The sequence below is a fragment of the Panthera tigris genome, chromosome E1 (assembly GCF_018350195.1).
Source record: "Panthera tigris isolate Pti1 chromosome E1, P.tigris_Pti1_mat1.1, whole genome shotgun sequence".
Taxonomy (NCBI): Eukaryota; Metazoa; Chordata; class Mammalia; order Carnivora; family Felidae; genus Panthera; species Panthera tigris.
Genome location: NC_056673.1, coordinates 36,607,238 through 36,625,694, shown reverse-complemented (window position 1 = coordinate 36,625,694; position 18,457 = coordinate 36,607,238). Strand labels below are relative to the sequence as shown.

General features: G+C 37.2%; 1 protein-coding gene across 1 annotated transcript in view; it reads right to left on the bottom strand.

Moving 5' to 3' along the window:
* SKAP1 (src kinase associated phosphoprotein 1) overlaps positions 1-18,457 on the bottom strand; it is a 276,418-nt gene that overhangs the window by 208,636 nt on the left and 49,325 nt on the right. Inside the window, exon 3 of the mRNA XM_042965683.1 lies at positions 9,737-9,762. Coding sequence (XP_042821617.1) covers positions 9,737-9,762 — 26 coding nt within the window. The remainder of the gene's footprint in view (positions 1-9,736; positions 9,763-18,457) is intronic.

Below are 18,457 nucleotides of genomic sequence, written 5' to 3'. Positions count from 1 at the left end.
TCAGCTGACAAGGGTAGGTGTGAAGGTTGGTTCTCTTACTCTTTGCCTCACAAGAGTCAGCAGGAACTGGAAGCTTCATTTTGCATATCGTATAATTCCCTTGTCCATAACTAAGCCATCCCTTTCCCGTATTAGTGGTACTTCGGCCATCCTGGTAAACAGTAACTATTAAACAAGTTTCTGAGAGAAGTATGTGGTGATGGGCAGCACAGCGAAAAATTACTGCTGTATAATTAGGCTCGACCATCACATTATGTAGCCTCCAAATATCAAACAAATTCACTGGGGTTCAAGTCCAAAGACTTAACCTACTTACTCACAGAAGTTTTGAGCAGAAAAGCGAAAAATGTTATGTTCCACTTTACCTCACATTACACATTTCTCTCAATATTTTGTGTCCAGAAGATGAGAATTCATTAGAAGCAGAATTCCTGAAGTAGATTAGTTCTTATGCCCAAACTTTCGGTTCAGAAACTACTCCTCACATACTTTTCTGTATTATCCAGGGAAAATACTCTCCAAGAGAAATCACTTATATGTTTTTTTTCCTCAACAAAAGTTCCCAGACTAACCAAACTTAAAGCAGTCATTTATTGATCAGTTTCATTCTTTGCATCTGCATAAAAACAAGAAATTTCATGAACTTTTAATGACCACATATGGAAAAAAAAAGACTGAGATGGGGTAAGAAAGGTGTTCTTTATCGATGACCATGGGTATTATATGATACTACTTTATTATCTATTTTTAAATTCACTTTTAAGTGATAAGTCAACCTAACACACGTATATATTGCTGGCCCTCAAACACTAAACAACAGAGAATGCCGTTATTTCATACCATCATCAGGATTCTGCCTGATGTAAATTCAAATGTAAAAATAAGTAAGTAAAGGAGAGGGAAAAAAAATCTGAACGGACATGAAACTACCAAATCATGACTCTACTGAAAAAGAGCTCACTATTGTGTTAAACGAGGTCATTTTGTGAGCTTTTTTTTTTTTTTTTTTTTGCCTCCAGTTTTATTGAGATATAACCGACATACAACATTGTATTAGTTTTAGGTGGACAAAATCGTGATTTGTATATCTTGTGAAATGATCACCACTGTAAGTTTAGTCAAAATCCATCGCCTCACATAGCTACAAATTTTTTTTTCTTATCATGAGAACTTTTAAGATCTACTCTAGTCAACTTCCAAATATACAATACAGTATTGTCAACTATAGTAAACTTCTTTATTAGATTTAAAAAAAAGTTAAACATGCCCAGAGCAAAAAATTTCAAACATTACGGGAAGGTATATAATGAAATCTCATTTTCCTTTGCTTCTCTTGGTTCTTCTCTCCAGAGGTAACCATTCTGGGGGTTTCTGAGCATGCCATAAATTTTTTATCTCAATGTAACAAGAGTCCGTGTTAGTGGATTTTTTTTAAACAAATGTTAGTATTTGTCCTGTTCTGTAATCTACTTTTCTTCCCATTCATTTATCTTGGAGGTTCTTCCATATCAGCATATATAGATTTATCTCATTTCTCATTTTAACCAATATTTAGTTAAAAATAATATATACACATGGTGAAAATTCAGATAGTACCAAAGGATATGAATAATGAAGCTTCTTTCTTCCGCTCATCTGGATATCCCCCTCAGCAGAGGTTACCACTGTTCATAGATTCATGTGTATCCTCCCCAAAATATTCTATACCTGAGTAAAAAGCAAGCACATGTGCAAGATACACGTACACACACAGAGAATTGTACACTGTGTGCCCAAATTGCCCTTTTATTTAACAATATGCCTTGGAGAACTTTACATGTTACACATCTATATGTATTATGTTCTTTTAACTTGTATGTAATATTCCATTAAATGGATGTGACGTACTTTATTCAACTAGTCTCCTAATGCTAGACATTCAGGTTATTTGGAGTCTTTCCTATTCTAAGGAATGCTTACATATAACTCATAGTGTAGAGGACACAGAAGGCAGCAGCATCTGATTCCAATGATTTTTTTCCTTCAACTGTATTAAATCCAGTTTTTTCTTTCTTTTTTTGACCAACAATAGGTTTTATTTTTTATTTTATTCTTTTCCAATTCTTTTTCTTACATCTCAATATCATCTACTCCAGAATAGGGAATTTAGAAAGAACATAAAAATCTTAGAAAACTTTAACACTGAAAAGAAAAAAAATTAGTCTTTTCATTAAAGAAAAATCTTAACTCTTTTTGGCAATAGCTACAAAACAGTGTATTAATTTTAAAATATACTGGTGCACTCTTTTTGAAAAAATGCACCAAACAGTAGATGTATAGGAAGTAAAATATTTGAAAAGGTATCAAAGTCAGTAATTAACTTCAGAAACAACTTGTGTGTATATCCACTTTCTACAGATTAATTTGTATAAAATGTAGCAAAAAAGGAAAGGGGGAAAGGCCTAAAGGAAGTCAAGTCACAAAAGCAGCTGTCAAGATTGTTGATGCTAAGAGGTTGGGCTAAAGCCAAAGGCAAGAGTATTCGTCCTGTGTACATTTCCCGTTATTAAATCCCCAAAAGACATAGAAAACATTCTGGAAGACTTCTTTATAAAAAGTAGTATAAGTTAGGATATTCTAGGTTCATAACCAACACTTGTGTTTATAAAATATTAGCATTCCAGGAATAGTGATAGAAAAGATATTTAACAATAAATTACAAATATTGTAAATTCAGACTTTTTCTTACAGTTGCAAACACGTCATAAATTTGGGCTGTGTTTCTTTGTATAAATCCTACTTACGACTGTGCTAAAGCCTTCTGGCATGAATGCAAAGAGTATTTTCATAAATAAAACTTAGTAAAATCACTGTACACTCCATTAATTTAAAAACACTTCTCTCCAACTTCAAAGGGAGACCCTTTTCTCCTTTTTTAGTGCAAAGATGGTGTTTCTTTGCTGCGTTAATGGTTTGCTTCTTGTAGCTGTCATAACTACATGCCCCAAGTATGTGATAGTAAGAGACGAAAAGTTAAATGACATCTTTGCTTCGATTCAACATGTCTCAGACATTACAGAGCAGCAAGCTCATCAATCTAACCTCAGAAGTGCCTACCAATACAAATCCTGCACATACATCCTTTAAATGCAAGCCTCACAAATATATACATGGCCCTATACTAGGGTTCAGCTGAAATAGATGAATTTTATGGGAAGACATGAGGTACATATTGTTTAAGTTCTATGCATGGATTTACTCACATAGACCTACTTTGAAACATAAAAATAATACTTTGGTTTTGTGTGTAGTAAGTAACTACCAGGAAGCAAGCACTCCCCCTGAGTTTGTCATAGCATTATAATTTCTTACAACTCACAATAACTATGAAGTAGATATTATTAGCAACATTTTGTAGATGAAGAGGTTATGTCACTTGCCATAGCTCACACAGTTTGTAAGTAGAGGAGCTGGCATTCAAATTTACCTCTGATGTCAAAACTCATGCTCTTTCCATCACAAAACATTAAACTTGCGGTTTTTTTTTTTTGAAAAAGGCTAACTATTCTATGTATTTTGTGCCCGAGACACATAAAATATCTAATGCATTAATGTACTAGTTCTTACAATAGAAATATAAGAATAATGTCACATTTTAAAAAATTCTCAACCTGGATTTCTTTTTCTTTTATCTTTGCATTATGAGAATTTTAAATGCATACAAAAGACAAAACAGTGTAATAAACCCCCATGTACACATCATCCATCCTCAACAATCAGAGTCAATTTATGACCCATCTGGTCTAATATACACCCCCACCCCATTTCTTCCTTCCTCTCCCATACTATTTTGAATACTATGTCAGACATCTATTACTTTATCTTTCAATATCACAGTGTATATCTCTCTAAGATAAGGACTCTTTAAAAATATATATATAAGCATAACACCATTGTCACACCTAAAATAATAACAATAGATTCTTTTTAAATTGAAGTATAATTGACATACTATCTCCTGCCAGTTTCAAGTGTACATCATAGTGATCCAATATTTACATATACTATGAAATGGGCCCCATGATAAGTCTAGTTAGCATCTGTCATCATACAAAGTTATTACAGTATTATTGGCTATATTCCCCATGCTGTACATTACGTTCCTGTCACTTATTTATTTTATAACTGGAAGTTTGTACCTCTTAATCCCCTTCACCTATTTCACCCACTCTGGTGACCAACAGTTTGTTTACTATATCTATGAGTCTGTTTCTGTTTTATTTTGTTTGTTCATTTGTTTTGTTTATTTTTCTATTTTTGTTTTTTAAATGTTTATTTATTTTTGAGAGAGAGAGACAGAGACAGAGGCAGAGCACGAGCCGGGTAGGAGCAGAGAGACAGGGAGACACAGATCGGAAGCAGGCTCCAGGCTCCGAGCTGCCAGCACAGAGCCCCATGAAGGGCTCGAACTCACAGACTGTGACATCATGACCTGAGCCAAAGTTGGGACGCTTAAGTGACTGAGCCATCCAGGTGCCCCCATTTGTTTTAGATTCCACATATAAGTGAAATCATATGGTATTTGGCTTTCTCTGACTGATTTATTTCACTTAGCATAATGCCCTCTAGGTCGATCCATGCTGTCACAAATGGCAAGATTTCATTCTTTTTAATGGATGAGTAATATTCCATTGTATAAATCTACCTCATCACCTTTAACCATTCATCCATCAATGGACACTTAGGTTACTTCCATATCTTAGCTATTGTAAATAATGCTGCAGTGAGCATAGAGAGATGCATATACATCTCTGAATTGGTGTTTTTGTTTTCTTTGGATAAGCACCCAGAAATAGAATTGCTGGATCATATGGTAGTTCCATTTTTAAGTTTTTGAGGAACCTCCAAACTGTTTTCCATAGTGGCTGCACAAATTTACATTCCCACCAACAGTATGTAAGAGTTCTCTTTTCTGCACATCCTCGCCAACACTTGGTATTTCTTGTCTTTTTGATACTAACCAGTCTAACAGGTGTGAGGTGATATCTCACTGTGACTTTGATTTGTATCTCCCTGATGATGATGAGTGAAGCTGATCGTCTTTTCACCTGCCAGTCGGTCATCTGTGTGTCTTCTTTGGAAAATGTCTATTAAGTCCTCGCCCACTTTTTAATCAGGTTGTTTGGGGTTTTTTGTACATTGAGTTGTATCTTTATATACTTTGGAATTAACTCCTTATCAGATGTATGATTTGCAAATAAATATCTGTCTCATTCAGGAGGCTGCCCTTTCTTTTTGTTGATGGTTTCTTTTGCCGTGCAAAAGCTTTTTACTTTGATGTAGTCAACAGTAGATTCTTAACATAAATTATTCAATGTTAAAATTTCTAATTCTCTCACAGATATAATTCTTTATAGTTTATTTGACTCAAGATGAAAATGAGGTCTACACATTAGTTGATATGCCTTTTAATCTCCTTTTTTTTAAGTTTATTTATTTATTTTTGAGAGAGAGACAGAGAGAGAGAGAGAGGGGGGGTGGGGAGGGGCAGAGACAGGGAGAGACAGAATCCCAAACAGGCTCTGCACTGTAAGCGTGGAGCCCAACGCAGGACTCAATCTCACAAACTGCAAGGTCATGACCTAAGCTGAAATCAAGAGTCAGACACTTAACCGACTGAGCCACCCAGGGGCCCCTTACATCTCTTAAAGCCTACAGTTAATAAGGCTTTATAATAACATTTTCTTTATTCACTTTGCATTATTTGCTTATGCCAAACTATATTTTTAGGCAATTTACTTTGATAAGGGATATAGGCTTGCCATTTCATAACAGGGTTTTTAAGGTTCACACAGTAGAAATTTTTCATATTAAAATATACTGAATAATTTTCTCAGAAACTCTCCACACCCCTCATGAAGATACTCAAAGAATCTTCAAGCTGGCAAGAAATTTCACTGGCTCATAGTGACCACTGGATTAAAAAAATTATTTTTGTTGTTATATATATTTACATATGGTCTTTCTTAAATTTTTATTTAAATATCGTGTCATTTGCTTTAGACTCTGGGTCCATGGTGGGCAATTTTTCTACTATTCATGATAATGTTTTTCCAGTAATAAATTTCTAATTAAAAACATTATACCTTGTAATTCAAATCTGATTAAACTATAACTGTTGATAATTAACTTGTTTTACAACAAGGGAAACTAAACAAAATGAAATATATCAGTTTGCTTAATGCCACAAAGTCATACTGTCATTATATCCAAAAAGCAAAACTAATGTTTAACATCTGATCAATATCTTGCTTTAGATACCTGATTCATGAAATGTAAAAGCTCTACGGCAAAGATCCCAGTGAATATTCTTTGTAACTTTAAGTGAAACATTAAGTAGAAAAAAAAGTTCTTAAAGCAAGCAGGACTTGAATTGTGAAAGGAATCTATGTCTTATTAAAAAATAAAAATAAAAAGCTTTTCCCACATTCTCCAATCATATTTGAGCTCATTAAAAGAGCTCTTTCACTTCTGTTCCTTCCACATGAAAATAAGCTATTTGGATTATGTTTTATTTTCCCCATGTTTCATTCTTTGTTAACAAACATCATTCAGGAAGGTGACTGTGGGCCAATAAGAAAATTTGGGTGGAAATGTGAGGGCAAGAATTGCCATTAACACACTCGTAAATGCACACTACATTTTCTCACTGTTCACTATGCCCAGGTACTGTGCTAGGGCTTATACATATTACCATTCGTCCCCGTAACAGCACTGCAAATGAGACAGTAAAATACAGTGACCAAGAGCATGGGCTCTGGGACTATGAATGAGCATGAGGTTTCTTACTGTACTTACTACACTAAAAACCACTGACTTGTATACTTTGAAAGGGTGAATTTTGTGTTATGTGAATTCTATCTCAAAAAAAAAGCATATGCTATGGAGTCAGCCTGACCAAGTTAGAATCCTTGAGGGGCACGACATTGAGCAATTCTCAACCTCTCTGTGCCTCAGTGCCCATGTCTGTCAAATGGGTTTATTAGTACCTGCTTCATAGGGCTGTTCTGAAAATCAAATAAGAGAACACATATATAGGACTTAGCACAGTGTCTGGAGCATCTCCCATTTTATAGATAAAGAAGCTGAGTTTCAGAGAAATTAAGCAACTTGTTAAGGTCACATGACCTTTAGCTAAATGTTTTGGGTGGGATTTGAACCAGGTCTGTCAAGACTCAACGTCCATGTCCTTTCTACCATGGCATGTTTCTTCTCTAGACTAGGGATAAGACTCTCCCTAACACTATTCAATGGTCACCCTTCTACCACCTTAAACCTGGGGTTTAATGGAATGATGGGTAAGAAAGAGTTTGTTTGCAATCTTTTCTATCTCGGGGCAGTCCATCCTCCCAAGCATCTTTCTTTAAAGGTGACCCTTTCAACACATTGTACCAACTCATCACAGACTTTCCCATAACCAGATGTTTAAATGTGTACTACTAAAGAGATGTGTAAATAAGAGATCTTTTATAATTAAGAACTATTTTCCTCCCAGGCACCAGACTCTAGTTTAGTCCAAATATCCTGAAGAACACAGGTGTGTATTTAGGCAAATGCACGGCGTTCATAAAATTCATCCCATCACCTTCCTGCATGAGGATCCTGCCATAGATAAAAATGGTAAGAAAGTTTGAGGCCATCATTTCTGTCCTTTCTCATTCCCTTCCCAATACTCCCTAGTCTTCCAGGGCTTTTTAAATTCTTTTGCCAGCTGTTCTCTTATTTACATATTCTTATTCTTTTCATATCCCTAAAATGTCCTATAGTGCCTTCCAGAGACCTGTTAGTGCCCCCCTGCCCCGCACACTCTGCCAGTTTCTGAATGTGCAATCAGCTAAGATCTGATCAAAAGAGCAAGGTAAAAGATACTCCGTCAAAAAAATGTCTTAGGGGGAAGAGCAAGGCTGGGGCCAAGACATAAGTATGGGTTTTCCAACTTGATCTTTCCTTACTTGTGCTTCCAAATGAGCAAAGAATTTGCTACCTATATCCAATCATTGTTGAGAAGCAAATAGAGTTGTCTGTTCTAAGTAAACTCTTCAATTGTTCCGTTGGTTACTCTACCTCTGTCCTCTAAGAGAGAAAGGCTGTGTAGAAGTTGCCATAAACTGGAAGGTGACTGCAATGCCACCACTACAAGAATCTGGTAAGATCTGCCCTTTGTCTCTGTGGTCCCATATAGTCTCCTGTGTTAAACTCCAAAGTATCTTCTCTTCACAACACATTACTATGCTGTATCTCTGACACCAATTCTTTATTTCTCCTTTAGGTAATTAATTCTACTCTCACAGTTCCATTCGTTTCTGCCAGTTCACATTCACGTTCTAGCCCCTGTGGATTTTGGTTAACATCTGTTAAACCCTGAACTATAGAGGGCCATTGCCTGAAGAGCATATTTCATAGTCTGCAAAGCAAACTGCTACATTATTACATACAATTCTCTATTCTCAGTCTATGTTTTTAGCCATAAATGCTTTAGGACAGTGAGATACACAGTAATACATCACATTATTTAAAATATTATAAATTTAAAAAATATTATAAATACTACAACCAATGTACAAGAGTCAAAAGGCTTTAAAAGTGTAAGGTATTTATTTCTGACTGTTTTTAAAGAAAACCTTATATAGACTTGAAATACACTAAAAGTGTGAGCTAGGAAAATTAAAATTTTCATATAACTAGTATCATTCCTCACAATTTGAATTTCTCTATGGTATTACTGCTCATTGACAATGGATACACTGACAATATTAAGAGCAAAAAAAAAAAAACCTGGAAAAGTTTGCAATTGATTAAAAAAAGTTTTAGAGCAAAATAGTTCATAAAACTATTTGCAAGCTTGATCTAAAACACTCTGATTCTCTGAAAAAATGAAAATCCCCCATTTATAATAGGTCAATAATCAATATTCAGAATGAGGTTTCTGACATTCTCAATCAGAGTACTAAAAAGGAAAAAAATGCATATAGTTGAAAGACACCCCCTCAAACTGAATTCAGGCAAAAAAAAATCCAATTTTGAACCTTTTAAAAATATGTTCTAATCCTGTCCTTTTTTTTTTTTAATTTTGCACACAGCTGTCTGTTGTAGTTTTTAGAATCATGCCAGATGCTGGGTTCATCAAGCAAAAGCAGGAAAACAATGGTTTGAAAGCAATTAGAAGCACCGAGGCTGCAGTGAGGCTCATATTAAAATGTGATAACACTGTTCTAGTGGGAATTTCAACACTACTCTATTTCTGACATTTCTCTGCTGCCAGACAGGCAGGCTGCGTGGAAGACCACTGTGACCAAGGAGGTAACAAACTGGAATTTATTTCTGGAGCAAATGAAGGATTAGCTGAGTTGGAGCCCTCCCAAGGTTTTTATTATGGACTCGGCCACCATTTTATTTGAATGCTACTGGATCCTGTTGGCATCTAACAAAGCTCAAGGAGTAAAAGCATATTATAGCTTTGGTTCGATAAAATAATCTAGCACCAATCCACTCAGAAGGCAGATGCATCACAGCCTCTTGTTGCTAAAAAGCAGGGCAGGGGAGCCCAGCAGGGTGAAGGTTAATTAAACACTCCACTAACTTTCCTTAGATATGGCTAATACCATTCTGTGTAGAAGCTTGTTTAGAAGACACAGAAGTAAACAATACCATCCACACATTTTTAGTGTGAAACCATAAATGGTCAAAAAGCACTCACCTTGGGGCTGAAAATCCCAATAGTACCTGAAATACAAGGAAAAGAATGGAAATAAGTCAAACATATGGTAGATACAGCACCTAGCCCAAAAAGCTTGCTAAATAGTCAATAACCAGCCACGCCACTACCCATTCTGAGAAAAACCCAAAGCGTCCCTGAGATTTGGAAGATTCTCAATGGCCTGAAGGCAACATTTAACTCACTGTAATTCAGAAAATTTTGACCATATTGCTGGAAAGGTCCTGAGAGGTTACCTAGCCATCCATGGTCCAGAGTTTCTCATCAGGAGCCCTACAGGCTTTGAGTATGACAATTCTTTGTTGTGACCTGTCCTGTGTATTACAGGACAATCAGCATCACTGGTCCTTGGCACCAAACACCAGTGGCACTCCCACTTATAATGACAGCCAAACAGCATCCCCCCACCCCCCAAAACATCCTCAAATACTTCTAGGCATAAATTCTTAATTTTACAGGTGAAACCCAAACAACTGACTTAAGGTCACCTAACGTTTGAGTGTCTATGCCAGGATTGGGGCTCTTACAATTCACTGTGTCATTCCATCACCTCTTTTATTTTGGGATATCATTGGCAAAGCCAACAACCCTTAAAGTCTTAAACCTAATGAAATGGCAGTAGCAGAAAGGATCATTTGTAAGTCACCTACTTGGAATCTAATAGCACTTTCCCCCATAGAAGCAATGTTATATATGGCGGCTACCCACAAAAGTCTACTGTACTTTGGATTCCATTTCCTCCTGCCTTCACAGGAACCTTACATTATTCTGTATTGATTTCCTTTTGTATATATTCAACCTCTTCCTCTCAATGTGGCCCTTTCCATCAGTATTTATGCTTGTATAAAAATAAAGCAAACCCTCCCTCACTTTCTTCATATCCCTCCATCTGCTATCCTCTTTCCCTTCATATCACAGTGAAATTTTCAAGAAGTGTTGTCTGTAGTTTCTCTCTGTTTTCTCACCTCCCACTCACTCCCCAACATACTCCAATCTTGCTTATAGTAACCACACATTAATTCCTGTCATGGACATAGTGAATTCCATGCCACTAAATAGAATGGATATTTTTCTATCCTCATCTTAACGTCTCAGGAATGTGTATGTGCATTTGAGCAACTTTTTCCTTGGCAGAGAGTCCAGAGTTATTTTTTAAATCAAATTCTTAAAGGAAATCCATAACCCAAAAAAAGATTAAGAAAAAGGCAATACATAGGTAATAATGGAGTGTCTTCCAGCATACCCACAACGAAATAAGGTGAGGCTACTTGAGAGAGTATCATCCCAGTGAGTATCTAGGTTATTTCTTTATAAGACAAAAATTCAGAAAATGGAAAAGAAGGAGATAAGTGGGGAGTATGTTGCCATAATTCAAGATGAATTTGTGGGAAACTACGAAAGATAAGGAAGAGAAGATGGTGAAGCCTCCTGGTTGACTTCTCGTATTCCTTTCTTTTCCCAGAACAGTTCCGGGCTGGCAATCAGGTGAAGAGAAATGTAAGATACTTGGATGATAGGGCAGGGAAAGTTCAGGACAGCTCTGACATGTGCAGTGGAAAGACAGAGAGGGAATAAGAGGAAGAGGTGGGAAGGGTAAAGCAGCAACAGCTGGGAAGAAGGGTGTCCATGCTGATATAAAGGCATATGGAGATTGAAAGTGGCTGTAACTTAAGTTGCATAAATTAGTATGATGGGTCAATCTCGCCCTGGCAGACAGCGCAGCTTCCCACTGTACCTGGCCACTGTGAAGAGTTTTTCCATAAAACTCCTTTCTATAAAAAACAGCTAATCAAGCAAATCATCAAAGGGATGAGCAACTTTCCATCTTCTCTTGTGCCACAGCTCTAGCCCCTGATTCCTATAGTTACCCAACCTCCAATTCAATAGAAATAGAAATTAGAATGTGAGTCTGTGCAAGCGTATGTGTGTGTGTGTGTGTGTGTGCACATGTATGCATGCATGTGTGTGTGCACTTCTCTTGCCAAAATGTATATGAAGGCAACAGCAGGAACTTTGCTAACCAATGTGGTTCTCATTTATTGACCCAGAAAAAAAATGGAGCCATGCTGTGGCAGTTTAAAGGCCAAGTCTTGGCAAATTATTAAGTAGGCAAAATATGTTATTGATGATCTCAACCTCTTCTTTTGTCCTCTCTCCCCCACAACCCCTACTACAATGCACACACATATCTTCAGTTCCCCTCTCTACCTACTGTAAAGTGCCCCTGGGTTCCTGCTTTCTCTTTTTAGTTAAGAAGATCTTATAAGTTCACATAACGCTTATGTTTTATTTTTTAAATTTTATTTTAAAGGGGATGGAGATGAGCAGAAGGAAAGAGAGAGAGAATCTTAAGCAGGCTCCACACTCAGCATGGAGCCCAACGCAGAGCTTGATCCCTCAACCCTGGGATCATGACCTGAGCCAAAATCAAGAGTTGGACATTCAACTGACTGAGCCACCCAAGCACCCCACCAAGAGTATTGCTTTTGCCAATCATAGCTGTATCATATGAAGGCTGATTACTAAGAAATAATTCAACTTAATGGTATTAAATAAAGTAGCAGGTCTATCTAGTTGATGTTAAATAGCAGAATCCACTTTAATCTTGATGACATTGTAATTAAATATTTCTGCCAATAAAAATCATATGTAGAACTTGATGTGGAATGGCATGAAGTGGAATGTTAGTTCCCTTCATTTTCAGAAGGTATAAAACAATCCTGCTACCCTACCTTTCCCCCTTCTTCTTACCCTAAGCCTTAATTGTGCAACAACCCTCAAGAAGTTTGTTCACACACACACCTCTACCCCACAGCTCACAGAGGATACTTCTTTTTAGAAGTAAGGCGAGAAGGTGAGCAACCTCATCCCTCACTGGAGGGCACTATGGATTATTCTTTGCTGAACACAACACATTTAAAGTTTTGATCTTGTTTCATTAAACATATCCTATAGATGGCCTTCATCACATTCTCTGGAAAGATGACTCCACACTAGAGAATTCTATGCTCTTTAGGAGGCATTTAGTCAAATCCAGCCAACAGCTTCTAATTCTTTTCCTTCATTCTGAAAACAATTATCCCTTAGCCGGAGACTCCAACAAGTCTGAAACTAGAAATTTTAAACCAAAATGCAAATACCACAATAGAATTATATAGAAGAAAAAGCATAGGCACATGCACACACGCGTGCGCACACACACACACACACACACACACACAGAGTTGTGTTTATCCTAAAAGCCTCTGAGAATTTCATATCAGGCCTGTGCAGATAGATAACAAACACTTCTTTAATCTTCCCTTTGAAGCTTCAGCTTCAATATGAAAAGGAAGCTATCACTCCGCGGCAATATCCATACTCAACATCATCAGGTCCATGCAAATGATATTTGGAACTGGAAAAAGATGAGCACAGAATGAGCAGAGAGAAAATGCTGCAACCATATTGATGATTATTATTTTCACATTCAGTCAAAACAAATCCATCTTTACTTGTTCCTCAAAAAATGAAAATAGAAGAATAAAATTTCCTAACGGTCGGCTAGGCAGAATAGCCTAGAAAATTTACAGTTACATTACATGTCAGACAAAGTTTGCTATTTTTATTTTATTTTATTTTATTTTATTTTATTTTATATTTTATTTTATTTTATTTTATTTTATTTTCCAAATTTTATTTAAATTCTAGTTAGTTAACATGCAATGCAATATTTGTTGCATTCTACTTGTGTTTTTAAGTTAGGTTTTCAGTGAAACTTAGGGAAAGGTAACAGCAAATAAATTGAATTCACCATATTGAGGGGATCTTGAATCTATAGCAGCAGCAGTAGCAGTAGTAGTAATAGCAAGGACAGTAATAACAACATTAAGATTTCTCGAATATATTGCTGGACACTGTTCTAAATACTTCTCTTATATGAACCCACTTCCTCCACACTGTGTAACCCTATTATTACGCTCATTTAATAACTTAGGAAACCAAGGTATTGAGAGGGGAGATAACTTGCTCACGGTTTACTCGGCGCGTAATGAGGCAGACAAGTTTCCAATCTTAGCAACTAGTTCCAGAGCATGCACTCTCATAAAAAATTGAGGAGGAAAGTCTTAAAAATATAATCTAATTTAAAAAACACTCAGCAAAATTCACTTTTTTCTCTAGATACATTTTACCATTGTAACAGAATTCAGTCACTCAATCAACAAATACTTGTTGAATGTCTTGTATATGACAAGTGTTTTGCTCTGGTGCCATGGACAAAATGGTGTCTAAAATACATAGAGTCCACCTGCTGATATATTTCAAACTGCAAACAAACTGATCTAGTTTGCTACTCAAGAGTCACAGAACACTAGATGTCTGCTAAAAATGAAGCTACTGACTCTTAATTATTAGACTGGAAAGTTGGGGTGGGTATCAAATTCTTGACTATGGAGCTAACCAATGAACATAGTTATTGAGATTAAAGTACTCAGAGCTTTCACCCCTCAGCTAGCTAATTAGATAGATCCTGGTGAAGTAGGTAAGACAAACTACTTTATCCTTTATTACTGAAAATATCTCAGAAAGAAAAATAATTCCATCTCTTGATTACAGCAAAGGTTAGCATATTCAGCACTTAACATATGCTAGGCATTGTGCTATGTATACATTTTATATGTATTATTTTATTTAACCTTCATCAAAACCCTATGAGGGCAGTACTATTACTATTTCCATTTTACAGATAAGGAAACTGAAACTCAGGAAGGCCAACAAACTTGACCAAAATCACACAGCTATTAAATGGCAGAACCAAGATTTGTATCCAGGTCTCCTTGGCTCAGAGTTCAAGCTCTTAAATTCCACATTAACTGTTTTTCTATTTACTGTAATATAGGAAATAAATCTACTATTAAGAGAAGGTATAATTGTTTTGTCAGACAGCTTAGCATCAGAGAGTAGTTAGACCAGACATCTTTAACTTGGAGCCCATAGTTGAGCTTTAGAAGACTCATAAACTCCCTAAAATTATGGGTTAAAATCAATCTATGTTTTCTTTTCCCTTGAAGAAGAGTCCATAAACTTCATTAGATTTCCAAAAATGTCAATAACTCTTTTCCTCCAAAATGATAAGACCCTCTGGGTTAGATGAATAAGGTTGCAATGACATTATAAAATAGCTACCCAGAAAGGCCAACATCTGTAATGTTATAAATCTAGAACATCTAGATGAATTTTTTTTGCAACTAACGTATTAAAGGTGTTATTTTACCTGTGACTTATGGAAATTTAAAACACATCATACATTCTCTGTCTTGTTAAGCCACCTGCTAAACAAAATTGAATCTCTTCTTAAGGATGTAAATTTGAACTTTGGTTTTTATACCAAAACAGTGGTGCCTTCTAAATGGATAGGCTGTCTGCGATACTCAAGGTCCAGAGATGACTTCTATTTCCCTCTTGACTATCTCTGTTCTCTGGTAATGGCTGTCTCCAAACAGACTGCCAAGAATGAAGTGTTATACTGATATTAGTAATGGAATCTTAGAATTCAAATGGAAACCTGGTTGACCAGGGCTTCAATGGCAAGTTGATAACACTAGCAAAACCTTTGCAAATGGCCTTGATCAGCCACATGTAGAGAGTTATATATGACCAAGGAAATGGCTTTTGTGAACAATACTAATAGTCTGTACACTACAGATATTTCCTAAAACTTCATTTCTCACTTTGGAAGATTCACTTGATTTCAAATTTTCTTTCTAGTACCAGTGTTTCATCTACTACCTTGCAAAAAGAATGGACAAGTGGCAAAGGGTAATATGGCCAACGACACCCAAGAACAGAAATGGGAAAAGAGCACCATCTGGTGGAAGTCTCTGGTGGAGGCCTCAGAGGCTGGGACCCAGGGGTTGGGGCACCAGTCTCAGAAATAGGCAGGAATGGGAAGTCCCCTGGAGGGGAGCTGGTGCCCCATCTAGCCCAGTACCTTCAATCCATCAAAAGAACAGGACCTTGTATCTGCCTACAAGAAGCTTACAATCTGGTCTAAACTATGAGATATTTATACATGAATGGATGTCAATCTAAGACAGTAAATAACAAATACTGTGGTAATAGCAGAGAAGCATGTAACTCATGTAACAGAAGGATCTGCCATAAGTTCATAGGTTCTCTTTTTGAACGTAATATTTCTGTGGTCTTGAGACTATATCCACAAATTAAAAAAATTGTTTTTAATGTTTATTTTTGAGAAAGAGACAGAGCATGAGCAGGGGAGGGTGAGAGAGAGAGAGAGAGAGACAGGATCTGAAGCAGGCTCCAGGCTCTGAGCTGTCAGCACAGAACCCAATACAGGGATCAAACCCACAAACATTGAGATCACGACCTGAGTCAAAATCGGATGCTTAACCGACTGAGCCACCCAGGTGTCCCTCTATACCCACAAATTTTAGAAACCTACTCTGGAAGACAACACAATGTTTTCTTACTTATGAACTGGTCACAATTCAACTTTCATTAAATAATAAACAAGCATTGTTATCCAATGTTGACAGTATTGATTTTTTGGAAGTCTGTTCCCAGACAATAATAAAGAAATAAAATAAATAAAACCTTACTCACCATTAGAGTCTTCCATAACACTTCCACTACATGAAATCCCTGCCACAGTCAATCCAACATCCACTCGGATTCCAACAGTAAGAGATCTACACGCTTTCCTCAATTAGTCAATGATTATGGTCTTTCACCACATCACTGAAAACCTGCATTCAAATATCCCTTCTCCTTTGTTCTAGCATCAGGACTGCAAATTGTGGTTGTATGTCTCATAATCTCCATGCTCCCTACATGTAATAGGCAACCAATTATCACTCGATGAACTATTAAAGAAAAATGCCAGCCAGGTATATTGTGACCAAATAAATGACTATAAATGTCAAGTCGGAGTTTAGATTTTTTTTTTCTTTCTGTAGATAAAGGGGAGCAGCTGAAGAACTGGTTGTTGGGTTGGTTGGTTGGCTTGCTTGTTTTTAAGGACAGGGAATGAGGTCCACTGTGATCAAACCAGCAGAAATGTGCAGCCTGGAGGGGAAGGAGAAAGCCTGAGAGACAGTTTACTGAAGACCAAGAAGAGGGACAAGAGATTTGACAACAGATTTGGAGGCAGGCTGGGAATAGACTGTCAAGAGGAAAACCAGAGATATCTTTTGGTTCCAAACTTGTGTGTTGGAGAGAACAAGGCAGCAATCACCTGCAAAGAAATCCAGCTGATCACCATGTTTTAAACTGTAGTATCTTGGGCTCTGCCATTTGTGTCTGTGTTGATGTTTGGAACCTAATTTTATTTTATTTTTGCCTGCTTCAGGTTAATAGCTACTCTTGGACCACCAAGACTCCTAGTTATCTGATTAGTAAATAACTGCTATCTGCATGACACTGTGACTGTGGACCCTATACTCATTGAATTTTACAGCTGAAAGGACACTGAAGGTCATTTAATCCAGGCCATCATTTTATAGATGGGAAAACGAAGTATGGAGAGGTTATCTGATTGCATCATAGAAGTTTAGAAGTCCACATTGTGAAGCTACCACAGTTTATCTTGTGCAGAATCAGGGGGCAGGTTCAAAAACATGATATTCACTCGAAAATTCCTTTGGTATTTACCTTGTTTTGAACATGATCACATTATTCACCTGAGAGCAAATGTTACATAAAAATATTTAAGCTGGACTAGTTCTTAGAGCTCATCTAGGCAGAGTGCATTTCTCAACATTAACATGCCAACATACCATCTATATCTCAAGTTATGAAGGCTGCATTCACTCTCTCAAACATTAATAAATCTCTACGATTTGCCAGACACTGTGAGGGACTGAGAGTACAGAAAGCCCCAACTGTGAGACTGTTTGGCTGGAATGGTCAAATTGTGCAGGAGTGATTTGATTGGCATGAAACACACACAAGGTAAAAACTAGGGCCAGAAGAACCCAGGTCTGGCTAATGCCAGAACCTATCTTACTGCTTGCAGATAAGGGTTGCTGAGGGAGGATCTGGGATCAGATAGAGGAGGATGCCTGGTAGGGGAGGGAGGGGGGGTCACAGAGAGGCCAGGCCCAGGATGCAGAGGGGCCAGGCCCCTCAGAACAGATGGCAGAGGCCCAAAGCAGGCATGTTTGAGAAGGGGATACGGCAAGATTCTGAGTGGTTTCCAACCTGCAAGCCTCTTTTTTATCTTGTGAAGTAGGCAATGATGTCATTCAAGAGTGATATGATAAATCTGCTAAGGACTGGGGAGCAGGGTGGGAGGAGAGGAAATTAGAAATGTTGCTAAGAGGAAGCATGTAAAGTAACTGCCAGGTGTCATTAAGGGCTCGGCTGGGGTTGGAAACTAAGACTTACTAAGTCCCACTGCATAATTTTTCTTCAGCACTGAGTAGCTGCCCAAGTATAAAAGCAGAGAAGGTGGATGGATAGTTGAATTGATCTGAGGTTAAGGTTCTTCTAGGCTTGTGAGATGAAGGACAAGAAAGTAAGAGAAGACTGGATGGAGGGCATGTCCTGGGGCTTAGGCTGGGGCAGGAGGGAGAGACACCAATGGCCAAAGACTTGACTGTAATGTCTGTACATAGTGGAGACTTTTCACAATCAATTAAAATATCCCCAAACAGGAAATAGCATTATTCTTCTCTTTGCTCTCAGGACTCTCCTCTGTCC